The 22699-nt window shown below is 43.6% G+C and overlaps 1 protein-coding gene across 21 annotated transcripts in view; it reads left to right on the top strand.

Annotated features, from left to right (window-relative positions):
* The window catches only part of DTNB (dystrobrevin beta), a 214912-nt gene that overhangs the window by 61721 nt on the left and 130492 nt on the right, over positions 1-22699 (top strand). For all 21 annotated transcript variants that reach the window (XM_037391264.1, XM_037391269.1, XM_037391263.1 and 18 more), the window contains one exon: positions 8463-8587. In XM_037391264.1, the coding sequence (XP_037247161.1) occupies positions 8463-8587 (125 nt within the window). The remainder of the gene's footprint in view (positions 1-8462; positions 8588-22699) is intronic.

Below are 22699 nucleotides of genomic sequence, written 5' to 3' on the forward strand. Positions count from 1 at the left end.
CAAGGACAAAAATGGAGAAATTTCAGTAAACAATAAGATAATAAGGAGCATTTATGTTCCTGTAGTCTAAAGTAATATTTCTGCCACTAACTCTAGAAACTTACTTCTGAGCCTTTTTAACCATTTGCTGTTTTTTTTAAGGAACAGAGTGTTTTAAATGGACTAAAAAATTCAGGGATATGTAAAATGCTAGTACAGACTGGGGTTTCTCCTTTAAACTGAGCATGGAAGAGGGTTCTTTTGAGAGATGTCTCTTGCATATTTTTTCTTTCAATTTTTTTTAAACTTTTACAAGTCTCGTGTGTTCATTTTATGAAAATTGAAAATCAGTATTTCTTAATTTAAAAAAATGTATTGTAATTTTGGATTTGGACTGTACTGCTAGTTAAATGACAGACAAGGAAATCCATCAGTTGGTGAGGTCAGGGATCTGAATCACATCAGTCTTCAGTGGGACACTTCTGCCTTCATTAGTTGGGTGGCTAGTACTGATGGTAAAGGGGCAGAGCTGAACCTGACACAAAGATGAAGAGCATCCATCAAAGGTAATGAATTTGAAGGGGTCTATTCTGCATCACTGAAATTTTCCAAAAGATGCAGTTCAGTACAGAAAATTGCAAAGTTCCCAGGTGGGATTAAGCAGCTGCAAAGTTTCCTGAAGGTTACAAGGCTGGGGAGCAGTTCTGCAGAAAACTGTTTGGGGATGTTACAGCTGCTTATGAACTGAACATACACCAGCAACATCAGACTGTTTGTTGTCTGACAGTTGTGCAAACACTATATGGTGTTTGGAAAGGAAAACGTGACTGCAAGATGTGCATCTAACTCTTTGGTTTTACTTGACGCTGGTGCAGCTTCAGCTGAAATAGCATGACCTCTTGTGTGTGTACTCAGCAATAGTTTCGTGAGTGAAGACCCGAAGGCTCCTGCTGACCAGGTCTGCAGACATTAACTGGTACTCTGACACAATAAAAAAAAAAATATGTATTTTTCCTAGGTTTTCAATCCAGCCAGTTCTAGTTCAGTCTTGTATGGTGTATTTTCAGAGTTTTGGAGCCCTAAGACCCAGTATAAGCATTAATAAGTATTTTATTTTTCTTGAAATTCTGAAGTGCCTTTGATAATTTTTGATACTATGAATCATAATACAGCAAACTTTAAATATAAAAATAATACATGTAATACGCATATATTACTCTAGTGATTTTATAGATGTGTGTATAAGGCAGAAACATTTTTTTTTTTTTTTTGAAAGAGGCTTTTCTACCTGAACACTTTGCTTGTTGGGGCCTGTTTGAGGCGGGGAAAAAACCCACTTCACTCTCTAAATTTTTCCTTCTGGGCTATTTCAATTTTGTTTTGTTTTGGTTTTTTTTGTTTTATTTGTTTAAAGCCTTAAGTACTGATTCATTTAGTTATGTACACCCAGCAGGACTGAAAATCCAGTTGTTCATTTTGAAAGCATGTAGATTAGTCCTTGTTCCTTCTGTTTATTTTTTTGTTACATCTGCTGAACTGAAGCAGCCTCTGTCCTCTATAAATTTCAGGCAAAATGTTAAAATAGCCAAGTTACCCTAAAGGCTTATACTCTAGGGGATGAGGTTTGATGGCTTATTATCAGCTGTAGTTGAGTTACAACATTCTTCCTGCTATAAATAATGGAATGTTTGTTATTTATAACCACCCTTAACATGGTGGCTTCGGAGTATGTATCAACAAACCAAACCAATGTTTAGCTGTTTCTATAGTGATAATATCTATGGCTTCCGTTGGGAAGTCATTATACTGGGTACTAATCGAATCTAAACCAAAAGACAGACCCTTTTATCTACCAAGTTAAAGTCTAACAACACTGTAAGTAGCTGTTAATAAGATTTTGCTGTCAAAATTACATCTCGTATTTCTGGTTCATTTTAATTCCCATTTAGACTGCCTTAAAGTTATTAAAACTTTTTGAAGATGTTTTTTTTGGGTCCCCCAGAAAACAAGTCAGAAGGGGACGCGCTATTAAATAATGTGCTCTGCATCCCTGTCACGTTGCTGTCTGTGTGGACTGCCACCATCACATGGGCTCCTGTTTTCAAATGATGTGAAACCCCTTTTCTAAGGTGGCGTTTCCCAGCAGAGGGCACGCCGCTCTTGCACACAGGCAGGCAGCCTGCCTGGCAGTCGGGGTGACCTAGACATCAGGGTGATGTGGGCATCGGGGTGACCACTGGTCCTCTGCAGAGACCTGGAGGCAGGCACATCTGCTTTACCTTCTTTCTCGCTGTACCGTTTCCATATGTGCATTATACCCACTTCACTTACCATATGGGCTTCTTTCTGCTTGATTTGTTTGGCTGCTCAGCACAATTCCTCTGCTGGGAAAAGAGGGAAAGTTCTCCACGTGCTGACTCTGAATTATTTTTTTTTTGCTTGCTTGCCTGTTTGAAGTATAGAAGAAGGGCAGGTGGGCTGCCTTACTTCATGTTTGCATCCTTTGTAGTTTATGATATTACCAGTCATATCAGTAAAGTGAGGCAGATCTTGGAGGGGCTGGGTGGGGACGATGACAGATAACATTAATCTCAGTTTTCAAACAAATGTTCTTGCCAACCGAGTTGCAGTTCAGTTTTTCGTGAAACTTCTAAGCCCATCACACCAATTGTTTGCTAGACCCTGTTGGTTGAGGTGGACGTGATTTATAAATAGACAATTAGAAAAAAGGTAGAAAGACAACTGTTGGTAATGTGGTTTGTATATTCCAGCTTTCTCATTCCATGATGGAAGTATTTTTATTTTTATTTTTTTAACAGAGGTAGCCTTTGCTAGGAAGGCGGGTGGTCAGAGAGACAGGATCTGTAAACCGTTCTGAAAGGAAAAGGATCTGGCAACAGGGTTTCAAACATATGGAACATGACAGTTGCGTTTTACCGATAATTTCTCACCACTTTTGTACAGATCACACAGGTTTTCAGTGGTATCTGTCAATAATAACAGTTTTCCCAGCAGAAAGTGGCCGGTCCGTTCGCATTTGATGCACGTCTCTCAGCCCTGTGTGTTTGCGCAGATCTAGGCAACTCTGAGGGAAACGCTTGTCTGGGTGCAGGCGCAACTCAGTTTTGTCTAAACTCAGTTAAGAACGTGCACGCTCTGCACTTGCCGTGTTTTTCACAGGAGGTCCCTTCAGAGCGGTCTGACTCGCTGCTCTCGGGAAGCAGCCGCAGAGACGGGCTTGCAGCCACAAGTGGGCAAGCAGCACCGGACCCGCACAGTGCAGCTACATGCAGACACCTGTCTTCTTGCTCTCTGGGAAGAATTAGTCGTTCTAGCACTTAAAATGACTTTTATTTATAGGCTAGTTGCACACTTACGCAGGCATCACTGCATAAGTTGTATGTTGGTTGTGCTTTGTTTATAGTTAAGTTGGATAAACCCATGATTGTGTATTAAATAAAAATGTAGAATCCAGGACAGTCCTTTGGCTGATGTATTGATGATACGTTTACTGAAATAACTGAACTCCGTGTGTGTGTTTGGTTTGCATTTGTTTCTCGGGATCAGTGCCAAAGGGAAAGTGATTCAATGGTTAATAGGAAAGGTATTTTAACCTTACCTTGTGGCTGTACAAGTGGAACGTGAAATCACCTGAAGAGGTAGAGTGCACAGTCAGGGTCTCCTTCAACTTCTTCTGTTACAGAAGAAAACAAACATTCCAGCCTCTCAGAAGCTTTTCTTCTCCTTTTTTTTGAGCTTTCTCTGACCCCCTTGAGAAGCCAGATGCGCTTGCTGGTGGGTAGACACTGTTTTGGATCATGAAATCTGTGTTTTCTCCTGCTTACGAGCTCCAGCAGCAGCACCAAGGAGTGCCGTTTTGCAGCTTACCGCTGCGGTGGCTGCAGAAGACGTGCGTGCAGGCCGGTGCTGTGCTGGGAGAACGACAGCTTCTGTAACATTCACCTGGTCGCTTCTGACCTCAATTCCTTGTTCAGTTGAAAAATGTATGAAAATGTATCATTTAGAAAGTGGTGGTGAAAGTGATGTTATAGAAACAGTTCTGGCTATCGGGATATCTGGATTGGTATATAAATCAGTAGTTCACCTGACTCCAAACTTCATAGGTGTTTCAGAAGGCAGGAAACGCAAAAATGTGTGTCTCGGATAACCAGCTCAAAAGGAAGGGGATCCACTGGAATGTCTGGTCACTGCATACAGTGTAACTATTGAGAAGATTCATTGATTCCTTGAACACAGTAACAGGTGGAAAACATTTCTCACAAATTTTATTATTCTGTGCATGGTGAAAAAGCAGCAGAAAGTGTTTATTTTGAGTGTTTATTGATAGACCCGGGAAAAAGGTAGGTATCCTCCACTGATAGGTCTAGATAATGCAGTGAGGCTGAGAGAGTTTGCTGGAGAAGGAATCTCAGAAAGACTGTAGAGCTTAGAAGGCTCTGTTGTGCTGGAAAGCAGGAGTCCTGCAAAAAGCACTGTGGTTGTTCCTTGCTGATGCACTCCAGCGGCAGCGCTGCTGGCGCATTGCTGGAGCCAAGCTGACGTCTGCATCTCGTGAACCTTTTGGGACAACACGGAGAGGAAATGTTTCGTGAATGCCTTGGCAATTACCTGATCAGTAAAAGGGGGAAGAAAGTTGCTAGATGACAATATTTGGGAGGAAAACCAAACCCAGGAATACCTGGGCTCAGGAAGGTTGCCGAAATGTTGTGTGCGGATAAAGAGCAGACGTTTCCCTGATGTGCCAGGCTGTTGTTTGGCTCATCGACCGCACTTAGCATCAGGCTGATCTAATGGCCACAGCGATGCAAATCCTGCTGAGTCATGTACCGTGCCCATTTAGGAAGTAAAACAAAATGGATTGCCTGCCAGCCGTTCCTAGGAGAGCACATGGGTGAAGCGGAAGGTAGAGCCGCACGTTGTCGGCTGGTTTCTACAGTTACGCTTCTGTAGCAGAAGGAAATGTGAAGTGGTTGAAAGCCCCTGAAAATAAAGGCACCCAGGCTGTTTTCCCATCTAAAGCTGAAGAGAAATAAGACCATAAATTGGACCCTAGAATGTGTGAAACCTTTTTCAAAGTCTGAAATTCTTTATTAGTTTTAACTGCTTATTTGCAGTTGAAATTTATGAATGCTGGGGCTTTTGCAGTAGTACATCCAAGTTCCAAACTGACTGAGAACCTGTTGCGACAAAAGTTACGGATGCTTCATAAGGCATAGTTTGCCTCCAGCTATTTAGAAACATAGATTAAAGTCAAGAAGAAACAAGTTGAACAGCTGGGGAGGAAGAAGGTGGTAAAACCACAGCAGAGCTAGTGATGGGCCAGTGGATGGTGCTATGTGCCGAGGTTCGCAGGGATGGTATCAGCGATGGGGAAGGGGATTGTGGTATTTGAGGGTTTGCGGTGGTGGTGGACAAGGGGATTGTGTCCCTCTGGGGCTTGGTGTTTTCTGCTTTTCTTGAAAGGGAGACTTTCCCATCTTTGCAGAATGCAGATGATGTTAAACAGGCAGGAGGTCAAGGTTGGAGACAACGATGAGAGAGAGAGAGGTGTTTTTTATTAGAAATTGCTAAAGTAGAATTCAGCTAATTGAAAGGAAAAAATAGGTATTTCTCAGGGAAATGAGATACGCATAAGAGTTATACTTGCCTGTGAAGTACTGTGCTCATTCAGCATGCTGTGCTGTTTTTCACTGTCAGCTGCACTGAGAAGCATTATCAAAAAGTTGGGATCAATGGAAATTATCTTTCCCCTATAATTTTCAGAAAGCGAAGCTGCAGTAGTGGCTCGGTTGTATGGCATTCTAGACAGTACTGCATTTGTTTGACAAAATAAATAGCAGGGTAGCACAATAGGATATAGTGTTTGTTACCACAATGGAAAAAGCCCTTTAAAATAGCCTAAAAATACTGCAAAGAGGAGGTCACAGAAAAGGCATGCTGAGAATAGATGGTCTGCAGAAACCGAAGGATGAACAGGGTAAAGGGTAAGTGGGAAATACTCTAAGGGGAAGAAGGAGTTGGGAACAAATTGAGAGAGAAATAAATGCGGACTTTTTCAACATGTAGAAGAATTAATTTAGGAAATCTGGAATTTTGGTATGATCACATTCGTGTGCATAATGTAAATTTTACTGTGGACTTAGTAGTAATATAAAGATTGGATTGTGTTTTTCTTAGCATTTCAAAATAATTAAAGGCTGATAACCACCTGTAGAACCTTTCATCGTGAGAGTGCCATGCATGCACTTCAGCACTGTTTGCAGGGATCGTCCACTGATTGCAATCTACCAGGTTTTCTCAACACATTAAAAATATAAAAAGAGAGGGGGGGGGGAAAGAAAAAGGAAACCCATCAGCTTACCATCAGTATGTGTTTTTTTTAGCACTTACTATTTAGTGAATTAGTAAGCTGAAGTGCTTCTGAACATGCTGATTTACAGAGCTCCCTATAGGAGACTAGCCTGAAGTAGTTAATTATCTTGAGATCCTACTGAAGCCCTTCTGGGTGAGAGGAGATAAGAATCTTATACCCATCACAAGATTTTTGCAGTGGTACTTTGATAGGGCCAAGCCTTTTTTGTCTGCAAAAGCCAAAGATAATCTATGGGGAAGCTCCATTGCCTATTTCACCGAGGGGTTGTATGGCTGGTTCTCCACGGCCTTCCTGCGTTCTCCTGCTTCACAGGTGGGATTTGTGGGCTAATGAATAAAAATTTCAGAATCTGAAAGGAATTAGGCTGCAGCATGTTCACTAATTGGTTTAATTTGTGAAACGGTATGGTCTTAACACAGTAACCAGGCCCGCCTATACATTGTAAAGCAGCGTTAGATGCTGATGGAGGCGTGTGACTGGAGTTTGACTGTAGCTACCACTCAGATCTTCTCTCACCTGTACTCCAGGGAAGAATGTGGTCATGAGCAATACTGTTTTTTTCTCCCAAGACTACATGCATCAGTATGAGGCAGCCTCTGAATTCATGGGTTTTACAGTTTTCAATTAGCATTGACTTTGAATTGTAAGGTAGTTGAAGGAGGATAATATATCTTCAGTTAAGAACCAGTTATCCTAATATGTTCTCACAGCGTCCAGCTCATCTTTCTTTTCTCATTTGAAAAGAATTCTTCTCTTTTTCCATTCTTTTCCAATTGATATTACTATTTTACTTTATACTTAAAATGCATCCCAATCTACTACAAACCAAGTAAATCCACAGAGGGGACAACTTCCTCGCACGCAGCTTCTCCACTCAAAAAAGCCTTTCTTGCCTGTTTTATATTGCTAAAGCCAAGAGGCCCAGAGTTGAAGAGCCTTCCTTATTTAATAATTACTAATTGTTTATTTCAGTGTAGTAAATATTAGTTATTGCTAGCTACTAATTTAAATCAATTGTAACTATATGTGTAACTTCTGTCCTGGGTAGCCTTGCCTCCTGTTTAAGTCAGTGTAAATCTGAATTTTGATTTGAATGTGCCTTGAGAATTGGTTCTAATTCCACTTTGGAATGTCTTACAGGAGTAGTAAAAAAATTGTGTAGGAGTAACTAGGTTACACATGTGTACTGTTAGTCAGATCAGAAAAACAAAACTACTAGGTTACCTCTGAGCATAATCTGGCCTCCCATATCACTGGCACAAGTTTGCTGGATGTAATAACATTTTAAGACTTAATTTTGTAAGTCAACATTGGACTTTAAAGCACATTTTAAGTGTGTGACTCAGGCCAGCTATCCTTTCTTGTGTGTTTGGTCACACTTGTCACCAGCCGTTCAGCCTCGCGTAGATGATCCCAGGACAGCTGCTCCTGTGGGATTAGTCAGCACAACCAAGTGAATTTGTGAAAGAAAAATAAACCGGCCAGCTGTGTATGTCTTAGCACTGTGTTTCACCTTGACTTTGCCCATGATGAACAAAAAATTTGAAAGCTGTCTCTCAAAACCAATTTGCAACGGAGGGAGGAGGTGGGTGTAGCACCAAGTTCGGTGGATTCTGGCAGGTGGGAAGGGAGTGCAGTGCCAGCGGGTGGTAAGGCTGTGCACACAGGTGATCTGTCGGCTGGTGTACCATGTCCTTTGCTCTTCCCCTGCCTTCCCTGCAAACTACAGAGTGGGTTTTCAGAAGGTGTTGTGAGTAAGTATAAGAAATCCCTTAACTGGATATGATTGCCCCTTGATTTAATTCCTGATAGATGAAGAAATCAACTGATTGTCTGGTGTTTCTTACATACTTTTGTTTAACTACTTTCATTTTTCAATATTATAGCACACACAAAAGAAAACCAAACCTCAAAACTTGTCTGCCTCTGTAGTGTCTGTTCTGATTTCTCAGATATGATAGAATGTAACTGGATATTTCTGGATATTCTAGTACTGTGCATTTTTTTACACTTCTGTGTTATTTGATTGCACATATCAGCCTGCTCTTTGTAGTAGTCAACTCATTTTTGTCATTCTTTTCAAAAACAGAAATCACCTGCAAAGAAGCTGAGCCATGCAATTAGTAAATCGCTTGGTTGCGTACCAAGTAGAGAACCACCTCGTCCTGTATTTCCTGAGCAGCCAGAAAAGCCACTTGATCTTGCACATATAGTGTGAGTATCTATTTTAACCTACTTTTCACTTAATCAGTGATACAAAGCAAGGTATTTGTGGCTCTATTTGACTTTGGAATAGGCTAGCAGAAAGGAGCCCTTAAATTAGAATTATAAAGTTGTGATGCTGAAACTGTTATGTTTCTCTGAAAAAATATTTCAAACATACTGCTTTGTTGAAAATGTCTCGTTGGCAAAAGAGAGATACAGAATATGTTTGTGTGCAGTTAGACTAAGGCCTGACTGTATGTTCTACTTGCATCTATTGGCATATCAAAGTAACAATCAGCCTTACCTTTTGTACATCACCATATTGGATCAGACTCTTATTTTCTCATTATAGATATAAATAATATAAACAAAACAATGTTAGACATGTTTACTTGCAAGTTAACGTTGCCTAATATCAGCAGTAGCAGGGCTTGGCTTGGCACTGCTGCCTGGGACCATTGACTTTACGTTTGTATTTGTTTCACTGAGAGGTTTACTGTGTTTTTCTGTTCAATGGCATTGTTGTTACCCTTTCCTTCTGACCTTATTGTCAAACCGATGGAATGATTTTAGTGAAATGCCATTGTAGTGGTGTTGGTTTGAACAGACTTGAAATCAGTCTGCTTCCTCCATTTGTCAGTTTTCACATCAAAAGTAAAGCCTGAGACAAAAAACCACCCAAACAAATTCTGTTACTGTGTATGTATAATAAGCTAAGCCTCCAAATAGATCTGTTTTAATTTCCTACAGAGTCTTGAGAAAGTCTTTTCATATACCTACATTTAAGCCTGTGCTATAGAGAGGAGCGAGGAGCAAAGCAAAGGTATATAGTTTATATAAAATGGAGAACTCTCGTTTTCATGAGTATGCAGTAATTTGCAGTTCTGAGGGTAAGTGGGGTTGATGCACTTCTGGTTTTCTTTTGACATCATAAATATGAGATTCTTCTTGAACTGTTTTCTGTCACAATTTCTGAATGGAGAACCAAGGTATTCCAATCTGAATGGCTTATAACCTCTGACAGTTCAATATTGGGATGTGCTGCTTTGCCCTTTCCTAATGCGATATGATTTTGATTGACTGGCTCTTCCGTACGCTCCTTTTAACAGTTGTGGCAGTCATTAAGAAAAAGCTGGAGGTTAGCTTGTCAGAATATTGGAAAGGTGAGAAATATAAAGCTTATCGTAGTATGGCACAATACTCACGTGGCTTTCTTTTGTGTAAAGCATAGAAGAAGATCCATAATGTGACTTGGAAGAGTGGTTGCAATGCTGGACTCCTCAACAACGTAGTTTTGAGCTTTACCAATTTCTGCTTAGTTGTGTGATTGTTTTTTCCAGCTCTTGCATCACTGAATATTTACCAACTTCTATAACGCTTGCTTTAGTCCTGTGCAGTGAGGGGAGTTGATCTGATTTAATGGAGTATAATTGTTCTGATTTGCTCTGTGAAATTGCACTCACATTTTTTAAATAAATAAATAAGCCTATTATGCTACTGTTCCATTCAGAGCTGAAGTCTGTGTTCTCCTAAACAAACAGCGTATCAGACCCGCAGGAGAAGGTTATACCTTGTCTGCAGAATGAGCGCCATGCCTTGGCCGGGCTGTGTCGTGGAGCTTGTCACTTAGCTTAAAATCTGGATTTTCTGTCATAAAGGTGCTGCTGAGCCTCACAGAAAACAATTTCATGTTTAAAAGCTTATCAGATCACGAATCTGTTCACGTTTTTAGGTTTTCCTCTGTGCTGCTTCCATGTTGAAATGCACTTACATTCACAAGAGAAAATCAGTAGTTTACAATACTGCTATAAAAAATAAAAGCATATGTAATTGCCTAAGTACAGTGTATGAAAATAATTACAGCGATGGTATTGTGACTGCCTGCATGAAGGAAGGCTGCAGAAACTGATCCCAAAACTACCAGCCCAAGTTTTACTTCTGACGCAGTTGCCAAGTTTGATGAATTGCTTCTTTCTTGTGCTAGGACTCATTAATTCATTAATGGATCGAACAGGTTTCAGTCCTCAGCTAGAATGGTAAAGGGAAGGCTGGGTGGCTTACTTCCGTGGTTTGCATTTTAAACGCGTGACCCACCGAGGGTGCTGGCAGAAGAGTGCCTCCGAGCTTGCTTTTTGCTGCCGGTCAGTGACAGATGACACGAACCTCAACCCCCAGGCATGGCATTGCCTTTGTCCTGAGCCCAGAGGCAGCAGCAGTGGGAGCTGGCTGGGGAGATGCTGCTGTGAGAAGATGGGCAAAAGGGTGCTGGGGGCACCCTGGGGAGCCTGGCAGGAGCACATGGCCCTGGGGGGACACGGGTAGGGGTACAGCACAGTGCGTTCCGCCACGGCCGGGACGGCTGCCCAGGCGCTCTTGGCAGCAGCAAGACAGCTCGGAGACATCTGCTCTGTGCTGTCAGCTTTAATTAAAAAAAGGTGAGGGGGGGTGGAAAAGAAAGTGTGAAAGTGTACCCTAAGAAACCAAAGTATTGGGAAATACTGCCTGATGCTACAAGGACGACTCCAGGAACAACAGATAACCGTTGGGTGTAAAAATAATGTAAGTAGATGATTTATATTAAACACTCAATCACATGAAAATAGTATGAACATCAGACCAAAAAGACCTACTGAGTTTTTTATATAAGTGAAGAGTTTAAAAAGTGAAGTTTGGGGGTTTCTGTGTAAGTGATACCACTGAAATAAATTAAAAAAAGGCACACAAACCCCTCCCAACTCCCAGTTTTTACGTGTGAAAAGTGACATAGCCAGGGGAGATTCTTTAATGGAACTCAACTTATAAAGAGGAATTGCTCAGGGCCACAATGAGTCATTAGTTAGGTGTCAGTGATCATGACCTGATTGCATTTGTTTCATGTAAATGAGGTGCACATCAGGATCTTACAATCCTGCTTTAGAAGAGGCTGTCTTGCACAGCTGAAATCAACTTCAGCTGACTAAATAAAAAATAAAAATATTAATAACTAGGAACAGTTTAAGAATACTTGGCCAAACGTTCCAGGGAAAACAAGGCTTGGAAGGGAAGAAAAACCAGCTATACTCATTAAGGGAAGGAGAAGACACAAAACTTGGTAGCAAAGAATGTAAACTGATGGTTTCAAGGTTATTGGAGAATAGTTTACAGGTGGTGGTGTGGCGTGGGGAATGGCAATTCTGCAACATGCTGCTGGTGAGGTACTTAACCTTGCGAGATAATCCGGAAGGGTGTTGAGTTGCACCTTCTATGTTTGCAGCCCAAACCGCATTTTGAAAGAATTTAATTTGGATACTTCCTGCTGATTGTTGATATGTCTTGGAGCATTGGAAAGTTCCCAGAGCACTGGAAGAAAATTCATATGATCTCATTTCTGTTTTCAAGGGGGGGTGGGGAATGAAGATGAAGTCAAACAGGGCGATCTCTGACACGTTGTGTTTACCAACATGACTTTGATGGTGAATAAAATAATTGAGCAGTAGATAAGCTCATTTGTTGATCAGTAAATAAAAAAGTAAGCCGTGCCAATCAGGCATAGGCTTTTGGCAATTCAATACAGTCAGACTCTGCTAGTATCTTTTTTTAGGAGATCAGTTTTGATTAATAAAGTGATAGTGTTTGTGTAATGCATTTATTATGAGCGTTGAATAATTTAGAAAACAATAATACAGCACAGATACAGCAGATTGGGAAAAAAATATTGTTTAGCTCATCGTCCTCAAAATTACTGCGGAAAGAAGGTTCCTGAATAGGGTGTGTTTGCAGATGGAGTCCTGCAGAGATCAAACGGCACTTCTGTGCTATTAACATCCATTTTCATGACCAGGAGGAAAACGTGTACAATCAGTACTGGTAGGCAAATGAGCAAACTGTTGGAGGAACAAGGAAGATTAAAAGGACAGTATGCTGGGCAGAATGACTCAAAATGTTTGGAGGGCACAGTGTGCAGTTGACTGAATGCACGTTTTCAGGACAATACTGTAAGCAAGGGTGCTGGCAGGATCTGAGAGAGCAGCCAGGAGAGTTTGCCCTTCGTGCCTGGTGGCAGCAGGATTGTTGTCAGAAAGCTCTGTAGTTACCGCGCACACAGGCAAGGCAAATGTTGAAAGACCAAAGGGTTCGAGAAGGTCAATGAAGATGATTAAAGGACTGGAAATAGATACGGGAGGATGCGTAGCTTTGCATCTAGAGGTTCAAGTAATGTAAGTATAACACGGGTTAAGGAATAACTTGATATTTCTGAAAATATCTAGCCTAGAGAAATTAAATGTAATCCCAGGGAGCTTTGGCCGACAGGCTTAACAAAAGACACAGACCAGAAGTTGAAGCTAGACAAATTCAGAAAAAAGATAAGAAATAAGTTTTTAATAGTGAATGTAGGTAAATAATTGTTAGACTAGATTGCCAAAATCCAAAGTGGTGGTGGAATTTCCGCCACTGAAACTTTAAAACCAAGAGGAGAAGAGTGTTTTTAAATCAAGTAAAGAATCCAGCCAGTCTTATGTTCTGTGCTTGACAAAAGCTCAGTTATTACAGTGTTTCCTTATAGCTTTACGAGATACGAGAAATGTATACAAAGATTTTAGTGTAGTCTCAGTCAGGAATTTTACAGAATCCATTGCTAGAGCACCATACGTATGCTCCGTAAGGCGGTTATGGATTTGCTTTATTTACAGTTTCAAAAATAAGTGAGTGTTTCTGACACTACCTCTACCTCTCTGTACCTGCATTCCTGCAGCCGTGCTGGGTCAGTAATACAAAAAAATGGAAATTCTGCTATTTCCTGCTATTTTGGTGCATTCTGCTTCTCTTCCCCTTCTCTCTCTGCTTCCTCCCCCGGCTTGTACGCTGTGCCTAGGTGGGAGTTTCCTGGCTGTACAGAGTAATCCTGCATGAATCATCATCTTTTTCAGGCGTCAGTGTTCTGAATATGATTGCTGGAACCCAGAGGCTCCCCTTTTTTAAGGACTTACAGTCTACATGATGGAAAATAACTGGCATTAAAAACCTTTTTTGTTTATGTTTGGTAAAGCAGAGGTGGTATTTGACATGGATCAGTTTCCTGGGAGAAATCGCTTAAAGTTTTGCTTCGCTGCTCTGTTATTTCGGGTTATAACATCATCATTTTCCCCTGGCTCTGGACACAGTGAATGCAACCCACCCCACCCCACCCCCACCCCCGTTAAAGCCTTAATTTTAACGTGTCATCTGAGGTGGATCCTTGCAGTGACACCACCCTGTTGCACAGGCCATGAAAAATTTCCGTCCTTAACCAAGACTGCTGCCAGCATGGTCTGACAGGAACCATCACAGCTCTTGGGTGTTCTTGTGCTGTTGCTGAACGCCGTTGCTGCCAGTGGCACGGCTACTGCCGTGGTGGCAGATGGGCTGCATCGCGCTCAGCTGTGGCAGGTGATGCCGCTGACCTGGGCTGTGTCCCCCCCCTCGCTGGGAGACATGGGTGCCTGCGCAGGAGAGGCAGCAGAAGGTGGCACCTCGGCGGCTGTTCCCCTTCGCAGCACAGCTTGGGGGAGCTCAGTGTGGCACTGGTGAAGGTGGGTTTGTCCTAACCAGTTCTGCTACGGTCAATGGCGGCTGTAAGAGGAAACCTACGTGCCACTGTGGTGGCTCACAGAAAGGCAGTCTGTCTGCCGTGGGTCCCTCCGGGTGACAAGTAAGCAAAGCAGTGGAGAGAGAGGGGACTGCGGATTGCTTCAGTTTTCTTGCGTTAGAGGACTGGAGATGCTTCTTGCAGCCTTCAGCAGAACAGTGAAAATGGGGTGAGGAGGCGTTCGTAGGGATGCACAAAGCATTTGCACTCCTGCTGGCAAAAAATAAAGGTAGGGGCCATATTGTGCTTACGTTAATGTGCGCACCTTCTGCCCTGGCATGGCCAACACAATAAGGGAGCGATAATCTCTGACGAACAGAAGTCGCCCCCCAGAAGAGAAGCTGGAGGCATGTGTGTGTTGGTGGTGGCCCCAGCTCTGCTGGCAAGCCGCGCGGCTGGAAACTGCTGCAAAGAGCAGCAGGCAGCTGAGGCCGTCGGTCTGTAGCTGGTTGTCCCTGGCTGATTTAGCAATGCCCGCCGGGGGCTCTGCCTCCAGGTGCCCACCGGCAAGGCCTGGCCATGGGTGCTGCCGTCAGGGCTGGGCTCAGCCCTTCAGAGAGCTGCCTGGAATGGGAGAATGCGTAACGGTATCGGAAATAGTCACCAGTATTGCTAATATTTACTTCAATACAGTAGAAGCAGGGGAAAGATACTCTGCATAGAAGATGATATGGCTGACAGATGTTAGCCAGCATCTATATATTATATATATACACAAATATATATTGTATACAGTGTGATGTAGCTGTGCCCTGGCTGTTAAAAAAGTATACCTTTTCTTTACGATGGAAGAGTGGTGTAGCAGTGGGGTCTAAATGGGGAAAACTGCCCACAGATTGACGACTTGTTCATCTGATTTGCATGTCACATTAAGTTAGAATTTGTGTTAGAGCATGTTACTGGCAAAATGTCACTTCATAGATCTACCAGAGTTCAAAAGACCAAGGCAGTAAGTTTAACTCTTTGACAAAGGCAGAAATTGCTGAATTTAAAATGCAGTGTGGTTCTGCATCGCTTGTGTCCCATCAGAAATCACAATGACCTTTCTGTTCTCTGCCAGCAGTGGTATGGCCAATTTGGGAAGAGATTTTGGATTGACACTGAATCTGTTTCCTCCCAGAAAATTTGCAATGATAACATGTAAAAGCTTTGCCTTTGCACATGAAAATAAATTTTGCAAGATGTTTGTGAAGAGTTATGGTAAGAATACTGGGTTGCAGGTTACAAAGGTGTTTCTGGACCATCAGATGCGTGTTGCCATAATTTTTATCTTATTTTAAAATTCTAAGACTATTTATTGGCTGTTCCCTCCTCCTGCCCTCAAACACTTTCTCAGGCACCAGTGACGTGGGTCCCTTTCATTGCTTCAGCTCAAAACCCTGGAGGAAGCAATGACCTGTCAAAAAACATATCCCTTGATCTACTGCTAGGGACAGTTCTGCTGAAAAGCTGAAAAATACGTGGATACCAGTACACTTACAATACAAAACTGCCCATTTCTTGGCCCAGGTTGCCTATTGCTTCTGCAGTGCTAACAGTGGGGCTAAAACGTCATTAGCTAATTTTCTGAGGTTGCTTGTAGTGGATATAATTTCTTCTTCTTCTTACAGTTGCCAAAAAGCTCAGAGGTTTATAGGTTCCGAGACACTTTATTGTCCGAGGTGTGGTACGCCCAAGGTACTTACGTGGCTCAAAAGAGATGCTCTTGTGAGCTGCCCTAGTGCTTCTTCCCCCAGGGAGAGAAGGCAAAGGAGCATCACACGGGTGATGCTGGCCGCTGCATCTTGGGTATTGTGGTCCCCACAGGCATCATTCCGCTGTGGATAGCGCCCATGACCTTTGGCTATCGAGTTAACATCTCAATTTGCGCACTACTCTACATCTGTTTGTCCTTTTAAACCGCTGTGTTTTAAAGGTCTTAAAGAACCCAATACTACTAGCCAGAAAAATAATGCTGTGTTGAATTTCGATTAATTGTACATAACTGTCAGACGCACCCATTGCAATAAATTGCAGAGCAAAACAAAATGCTTCACTGTTGTTTCCTGTGTGGAAACCCTCAGAAGCCCAACCTCACCCTATTTCGTAAAAAATTTTATATACAGCGGTTGTTGCTACTCAGGGTTTCCAGCCCCTCTCAGAGAAATTAGTCCAGCCTCGCTCAGTGGCTGGACTTCTGTGAGAGTGACACTCCTGGATGGAGGACCAGGGATCAAGGGAATCTGGTGGATTTCGTATATTTGGCTTTTCAAAAAGCCTTTGAAAGTATAATTTATCAAAGGCTATAAAAGAAAAGGGTTTTTTAGTAAGGTTTGGGTTTTTTTTACTTTGAAGGCATCGGGGGGGGAAAAAAAAGGTCTTTTGATGTACCAAGAAGTGGTACAGGTTAGGGAAGCCAAAGCTAGAGGCTAATGGTCAGTGTTTGGGTGGAGGGGAGTCAGAACTGGGGTCCATAAGCTGATCCTAAAGGGGCCAGGCAGGGACAATCCCTCTGATGTTGCTGGTACAGTGGGGCTGGGTGTTTTCTGGAGTGTTACAGACCACTTTGCTGCTGAAGCCACCTCACTCTGGATCAGAGCAGAGACCGATCAGATCAGGAATATTTTTATACTCCTTCATCCTTGATAGGAGGCTTACCTGACCAACTGTTGAATGTTAGTGAAAACTGCAAACAAGTCACAGGTTTTCTTCCAGTTAGGGAAGTTTTCTTGAAAACCTTTCTGTAAAAGCTTTGTGGCTTCCAAAACCTTGAAGAAAACACAGATCCTTTCTCTTAGAATCAGGGGTTGCTGATCCGAATTGGCTGCTTAAATGTGTTACATAAAATCTAGATGAACACAAAGGAAAGGAAAGAGAAATATGCTTAGGTTGCCAGTATTTATTGCAAATATATATCAAAGATGACTTTTTATAGAAGTTAAGGTCAGAAAACATTAAATCAGTTGGTCTGGCCTCCTGTATCTTGTTGATCATTAAATGTCACCACCTTCCTTCCCTGCTGTGCCCAGTGATTTGTATTGGAGCAAGGTTACCCTCCCTAAAGGCACTCACTCGTGACCTCCAGAGGCTGTAAATGCCCCGCTCCTTGCATAGCGGTTTGTCGGAATGGATAGTCATTCTGCTCTGCTCAGCACCCATCAGGCTGCACCTGGAATACCGTGTTCAGTTTTGGTCCGTGCTATAGAAAAAAGATGCGGGCATGCCGGAGGGGACCCAGAGAAGGGCCACAAAGGTGGCCAGAAGCCTTCCCTCACACGTCAGGCTTCCCAGCCTGAGAACTGGGCTTGCTCAGGCTTGAGGAAAGAAGGCTGAGGGAAGACCTTATCACAGTAGTTAAAGGGTGGCTACAAAGAAGATGGAAACTTCCTTTTTACAAGGAGTCACATGGAAAAGATGAGGGGTAGTCACAGCACCACAGGGCAGCGGGGCTGGGCAGGGACCCCTGGGACCACCCAGCCCACCCCCTGCTCAAGCAGGCTCTCCTACAGCAGCTGCACAGGATCGCGTCCAGGCGGGCTCTGAACGTCCCCAGAGAAGGAGACTGCACAGCCTCTCTGGGCAGCCTGTCCCCGTGCTCCGGCACCCTCAAGGGAAAGAAGTTTTTCCTGCTCTCCCCACAGAGCTCCCTGTGTTTGTGCCCGTTGCCCCTTGTCCTGTCGCTGGACGGTGGGTACAAGTTACTCCTGGGGAGATTCCAGTTGGACACAAAGAGGGGAAGTTTCTGCAGTGAGAACAGTCAGCCGTTGGAGTAACCTCCCCAGGGAAGCAGTGGATTCCCCAGTGTTGGACACTTTTAAGATTCAGCTGGACAGGCTGCTGGGCCGTCTTGTCTAGACTGTGCTTTTGCCAAGAAAGGTTGGCCCAGATGATCCTTGAGGTCCCTTCCAAGCTGGTATTCTATGGTGATGCTGTGATTTCTGTTTAATATTTGTGGTTTATTTCCTTTCCGTGCCGCACCCCCCCCCCCCCCCCCCCCCCCCCCCGCCTCTTAAACTGTGTTCTGTTTCCAGCTCTTGTTTTGTGTTGGTTTGTTTTCTCTTCCTAAACACCAATACATTTCCATAGATATGTATTCAAGGATCAGAATATCAAGGATCAGAATAGCTCTGCTTCTGAAAAATTGCCTACCTGCCCACTGTGGTCTATAATCCTTTTTTGTAGTCACCACTTTTGGAAATAGAGCACTATTATCTGAATCTACTCTGCATTTTTATGTTATAGATGTAAAATTTTGCATTTAGCCTTATTTAAATACAGTATAATATTAAAATGTATTAAAATACAGTTTATCAAGGCTAATTTTCTGTGTACTTTGAACCCATAATTAAAAGTCTCAAAATTTTTGCAGTAGCTGTAAAAACCCACTAAGACCATTTAATTTCAAAGATTACAAGTGGCGGATGTTTTTGAGCTCTAACAGTCCTTACTCTACTTAAAAAGACTTGGTCTGTATTATGTAGTTTGTATTTTCAGTTTTGTAGCAGTAAGCTGCAAACTTTACAGCAGATCGTGGCGCTTGCAGTTAGCAGGTACCGCAGCAGCGACGCGCAGTGCTTCCCATGGCAGTGGAGCAGGGATGGAAGGTGGCTCAGCAGGTAGGAGGCTCCAGGTGGGCAGCCAGAGAGTTGAAGCCACTCGCTGCAGCACCCAAGCCCTGAAGTTGCACTGGGGAGGGAGCTGTGGAAGCCTGCAGCATCGAGCCAAGCAGCCGGAGCTTGCTGTGACCCGCAGCAGCACTCCAAGGGCTGCCTGGGGTGCCTGACGCAGACCCCCTGCCCGCAGCAGGTGCACAGGGACACTGGGCAGCTCAATGAACGCTGCCACCACTGTGAAATAACAGCTGTCAGGGCTATAGTGGTTTTGGGGTGGGGTGGGGGGAATGTTTTAGGACATTTTTCCCTTAAAAAGGAAGGTTGGAAGCATGCACGCCCTCCCTGTGATGCTCCAGCCCCTTTGCGTAGCTGTGATGCTGCTCTGGCAGTGGCAGGGAAATGTCCTGTGTGCTTCCCTTTGGCATCTTGTGGGGACGGGGAGGGAGGGCAAAGGCCCCCTCCTGCGCAGGCTTGGGTGGACGGGGCTGAGGGAGCACCCACTTGCCCGTGCAGACACCAGGTCTCTCACCCCATCACGCACGGGGCGCCAGGGCAGCGTGTTGGGGGGTGCAGCAGCAACCTGCATCCCAGGGTGCCGCTGTCAGCAGCAGCAGGAAGGGACAGAGACAGGTTCATCCTTGGCCGGGTGGGGGAGGGCAAGGAGGTTCCCACTGTGCGTGGTTCAGTATCCTGAACCTGCAGCACGTAAATTATTGACGGACAATTCCCTCTGATTACTGGGAGCATGAGAGAGAATAACCCACTACCTTTCTGTGCTTAATGGATGAGAAAGAGATAAACTGGGTAACTGAGGGAATTCTCTCCCATCTGAAGTGGGAGTAATGGGAAGAAAGGGGAGAACTAAGACCTGGAGGTATGTGAGTGCCCTCCCCATTGGTACATGTATCCAGGAATAGCTGAGAGAAGCTTGTGTTCTGCCTTGGGAGTGTGGAGGTTTTCTCACGGTGCTGATGTGTGCATGCACACACATGCACAGGTGAGTCTAGCAACTGCACACGAATTCACAGGTGTATGTCGCCCACTTCTTTTGGTACTTCTGTGCTAGAACTTGAACTTTTGTACTAGAAGCAATTCCAGTGCCCGTCCTTCACAACCAGCATCTCTGCCAGTACCTGTGAGTAATGACCGCTGCCAGCCAGCCTCCCGCAGAGCAAGGAGTTGCGTGCTCACACCCATCAGGCTGAAGACCTCAATTTTCTCCCACCAGCCTGGGGAGCAAACACCAGCCCCGCACCCCCTGCTCAAAGCTAGCTCAAAGCGCTCTGCGGCGGGCATCCCACAGCAGACATCCCACCAGCACCCACCCGCGCCAGGCTCCACCAGCAGCTTCCCACCCTTGCACTGATGCTGCCATGATGCGAAGAAGGTGATGCGAGACAATGAAAAGCATTCCTTAATTATAGTCGTTGATTAGCTGCTTGCACGCAGGCATCAGGTCTCGGCATCCTGTTGGTTTTTAGCTGTTTGCCTTTTTTGCAGGTGGCTCTGTTTTCCCAAGATCTGCGTAAGTGTTTGGTATGAATTTATTTTTCTGGAATGTGATGGCTTATTTTTAACTTTAAATGCTCCTCCTGTCACTGCTGAGGAATGGTGTCTGCTTCTGTCATGTTACAGGCATTTTTAACCAAAATTACATAAATACATATTTAAAAAATGTAAATATGTTTAACAGAAGACAGATGACATCTTTTTTTGTAAAAGGGTTAGAAAGTTAAACATGTTGGAAACGCGTCTTTTCCTTGATTTTGGTATTCTGTCAGGTTTTGCATTTGAATACGCCACCTGCCACATTGGATTTTCCTTCAGTAAAGATATTTTCAGTTTCTGTATTTTCCATAGTCATCTTGATCACTGCTTCTTCAGAATTTGGTATCGCCACGCCGGCGGTTTGATTTGACTGTCACCCCCTGCCCATTTTGTCAGCAGGCTGAGGGTGAGGCCCCTCCTCAGCCACTGCAGCAGGGTGGGCGCCTGGCCCCTTGCGCGGGGGCTGCTCGTACCGGCTCAGCTCTTGCTGGATTTACACCTGTTTCTGGAGGCTGGGGCCATACCCTGGCATTTGGGTCGTGAATTGTCGTGTGGTTTGATGCAGGCGACACGCTGGTCTGGCTGAACATGTAGCAGCTCTCCACCAGGTTCCGTGACAGCCTGGAACCCTGGCGGTGGGCAGCCCTGCAGCCCCCTGGCCTGCACAAGGGTGCTGGTATTTACATGGCCGGGGGGGGGTGTCGTGCTTGGTTTGAGGTTTTTTTCCCTGAAGCGTTTTGGCCACTATGATAGTTGAAGAGTTCAGAGTAGAAAGGCTTGGATGATAGGCTTGTTTTGACTGCAGCTGTTCTTATTCTCCACGACAGAACTAGATTTTTCTTTATTTCAGATTCTTTTTGCTCATTGCTGCAGTAGGCTGCCAGGACGTGCAGTTTTTTGCTGGCCGAGAGAAATCTCTGCTTGCTTTCAGGCTGATAGAAGGTTGTTACGGTATTATCCAGCAAAATTAGTAGGAACATCCAAGTGGTGGGATTATAATTTTGGGGTTCTACTTGTTTTGAATTCTTTTTTACTCATGTGGTCCATCAATCTTATAATGGTCTTCTCCCAGTGTTAGTAAGCAGCTCTCCCCTGTTCCTTGGCAATGCGTTATTATCGAGGTACTACGTTATGTCATCAAGTTACAGGATACTGTCAATATTCATTTAACAATAATTTAACACCTTATAATACTTGTATTCAGAGTCATGATTCTGGAAGTAATGGTATTATTCTGGGATAGAATATGAAGCATTAGTTATAATTCCTTTTGTACATGAAAAAGGAGCTGAGATGGGGTTTTTTTGAATCCTTAAGCTATTGGTACTGAAGCCAAACAAATTTCAGTTAAGAATCTGCATTTTGTGATCACGATAATAATGGAAGAAGCAACTAAGGGAAATTGTTGTGACTTTTTCTCTTTGATGCCTTAGATCCAAACTTGTTGAAATTAGGCTTTAGACAAACCCAAATTACTTGTCTCAGTGCTGGAGTGAGTGGGTAAAATTTAATTTTTTTCTCTTTGGTGGAAAAAAATCCACCAGATTACATGGTGGAATAATCTCTATTATACTTAGAGTTTATGAAACATAAATTGTTTTTTCTTTTAGTTCAAAATGTGCAGGAGTTTGCATTTTAGTGTCTGTGTATTGGTTAGATCTGTGCTTATGTTGTGGTTGGTCTTTATTTCTGTTTCTTCCTCTCTTGTTGCTCTTTTCCTTCCTTCGTTCCTTTTACATTTCAGTAGCTCCTCAGTGCTGCCGAGGATGCGATGCCAGCGGATCCCTCATGCCCCTATACGTACGGGCAGCAGATCAGGTTCGAATGCTGCAAGTATTAAAGTATTAAAGTCTCAGATTTACTGATGTTGCCGAAGCCTGGGATGCTGTTGAAACAGGAAGAAGTCTGATCCACTGAAGACTTCAAAATCACAAATATCTATGTGGCAAATAGCTAGGGACATAGAATTTTATGAAGGAGAGAACCTGTTCTGTGCTCTCTTTCATCCGCAGGGGCCGCGCCGCGCTGTAGCTGGCTGGGAGCAGCCTCGTTAGAGAACCACAATGAGATTCTCCCTCCAAAAGCCAGCCTTTTCCTCTGTGTGACGTCTCCTGTGTTGTGTTTCTGTTTCTCTTGATGATTGTTGTATTTTGAGGAGTTGTTTTGCACTTTTATATTCATTTATTCAAGGGGAAGAATGTGAAATATCAAGTGGTGTGTGTTTGTTACGAAACTTCACACATGCATCATTGTGGTGCTGCTGGCTGGGCAGGTAAGGGGCATGGCTTTTCCCTGCACCTTCAAACAGATCGAAATGGGTTAAATTAAAAAAAAAATATATCCTCAGTCCTTTAGTAGCCGGACAATTCATCCTTG

Source organism: Falco rusticolus, chromosome 6, assembly GCF_015220075.1.
Source record: "Falco rusticolus isolate bFalRus1 chromosome 6, bFalRus1.pri, whole genome shotgun sequence".
Taxonomy (NCBI): Eukaryota; Metazoa; Chordata; class Aves; order Falconiformes; family Falconidae; genus Falco; species Falco rusticolus.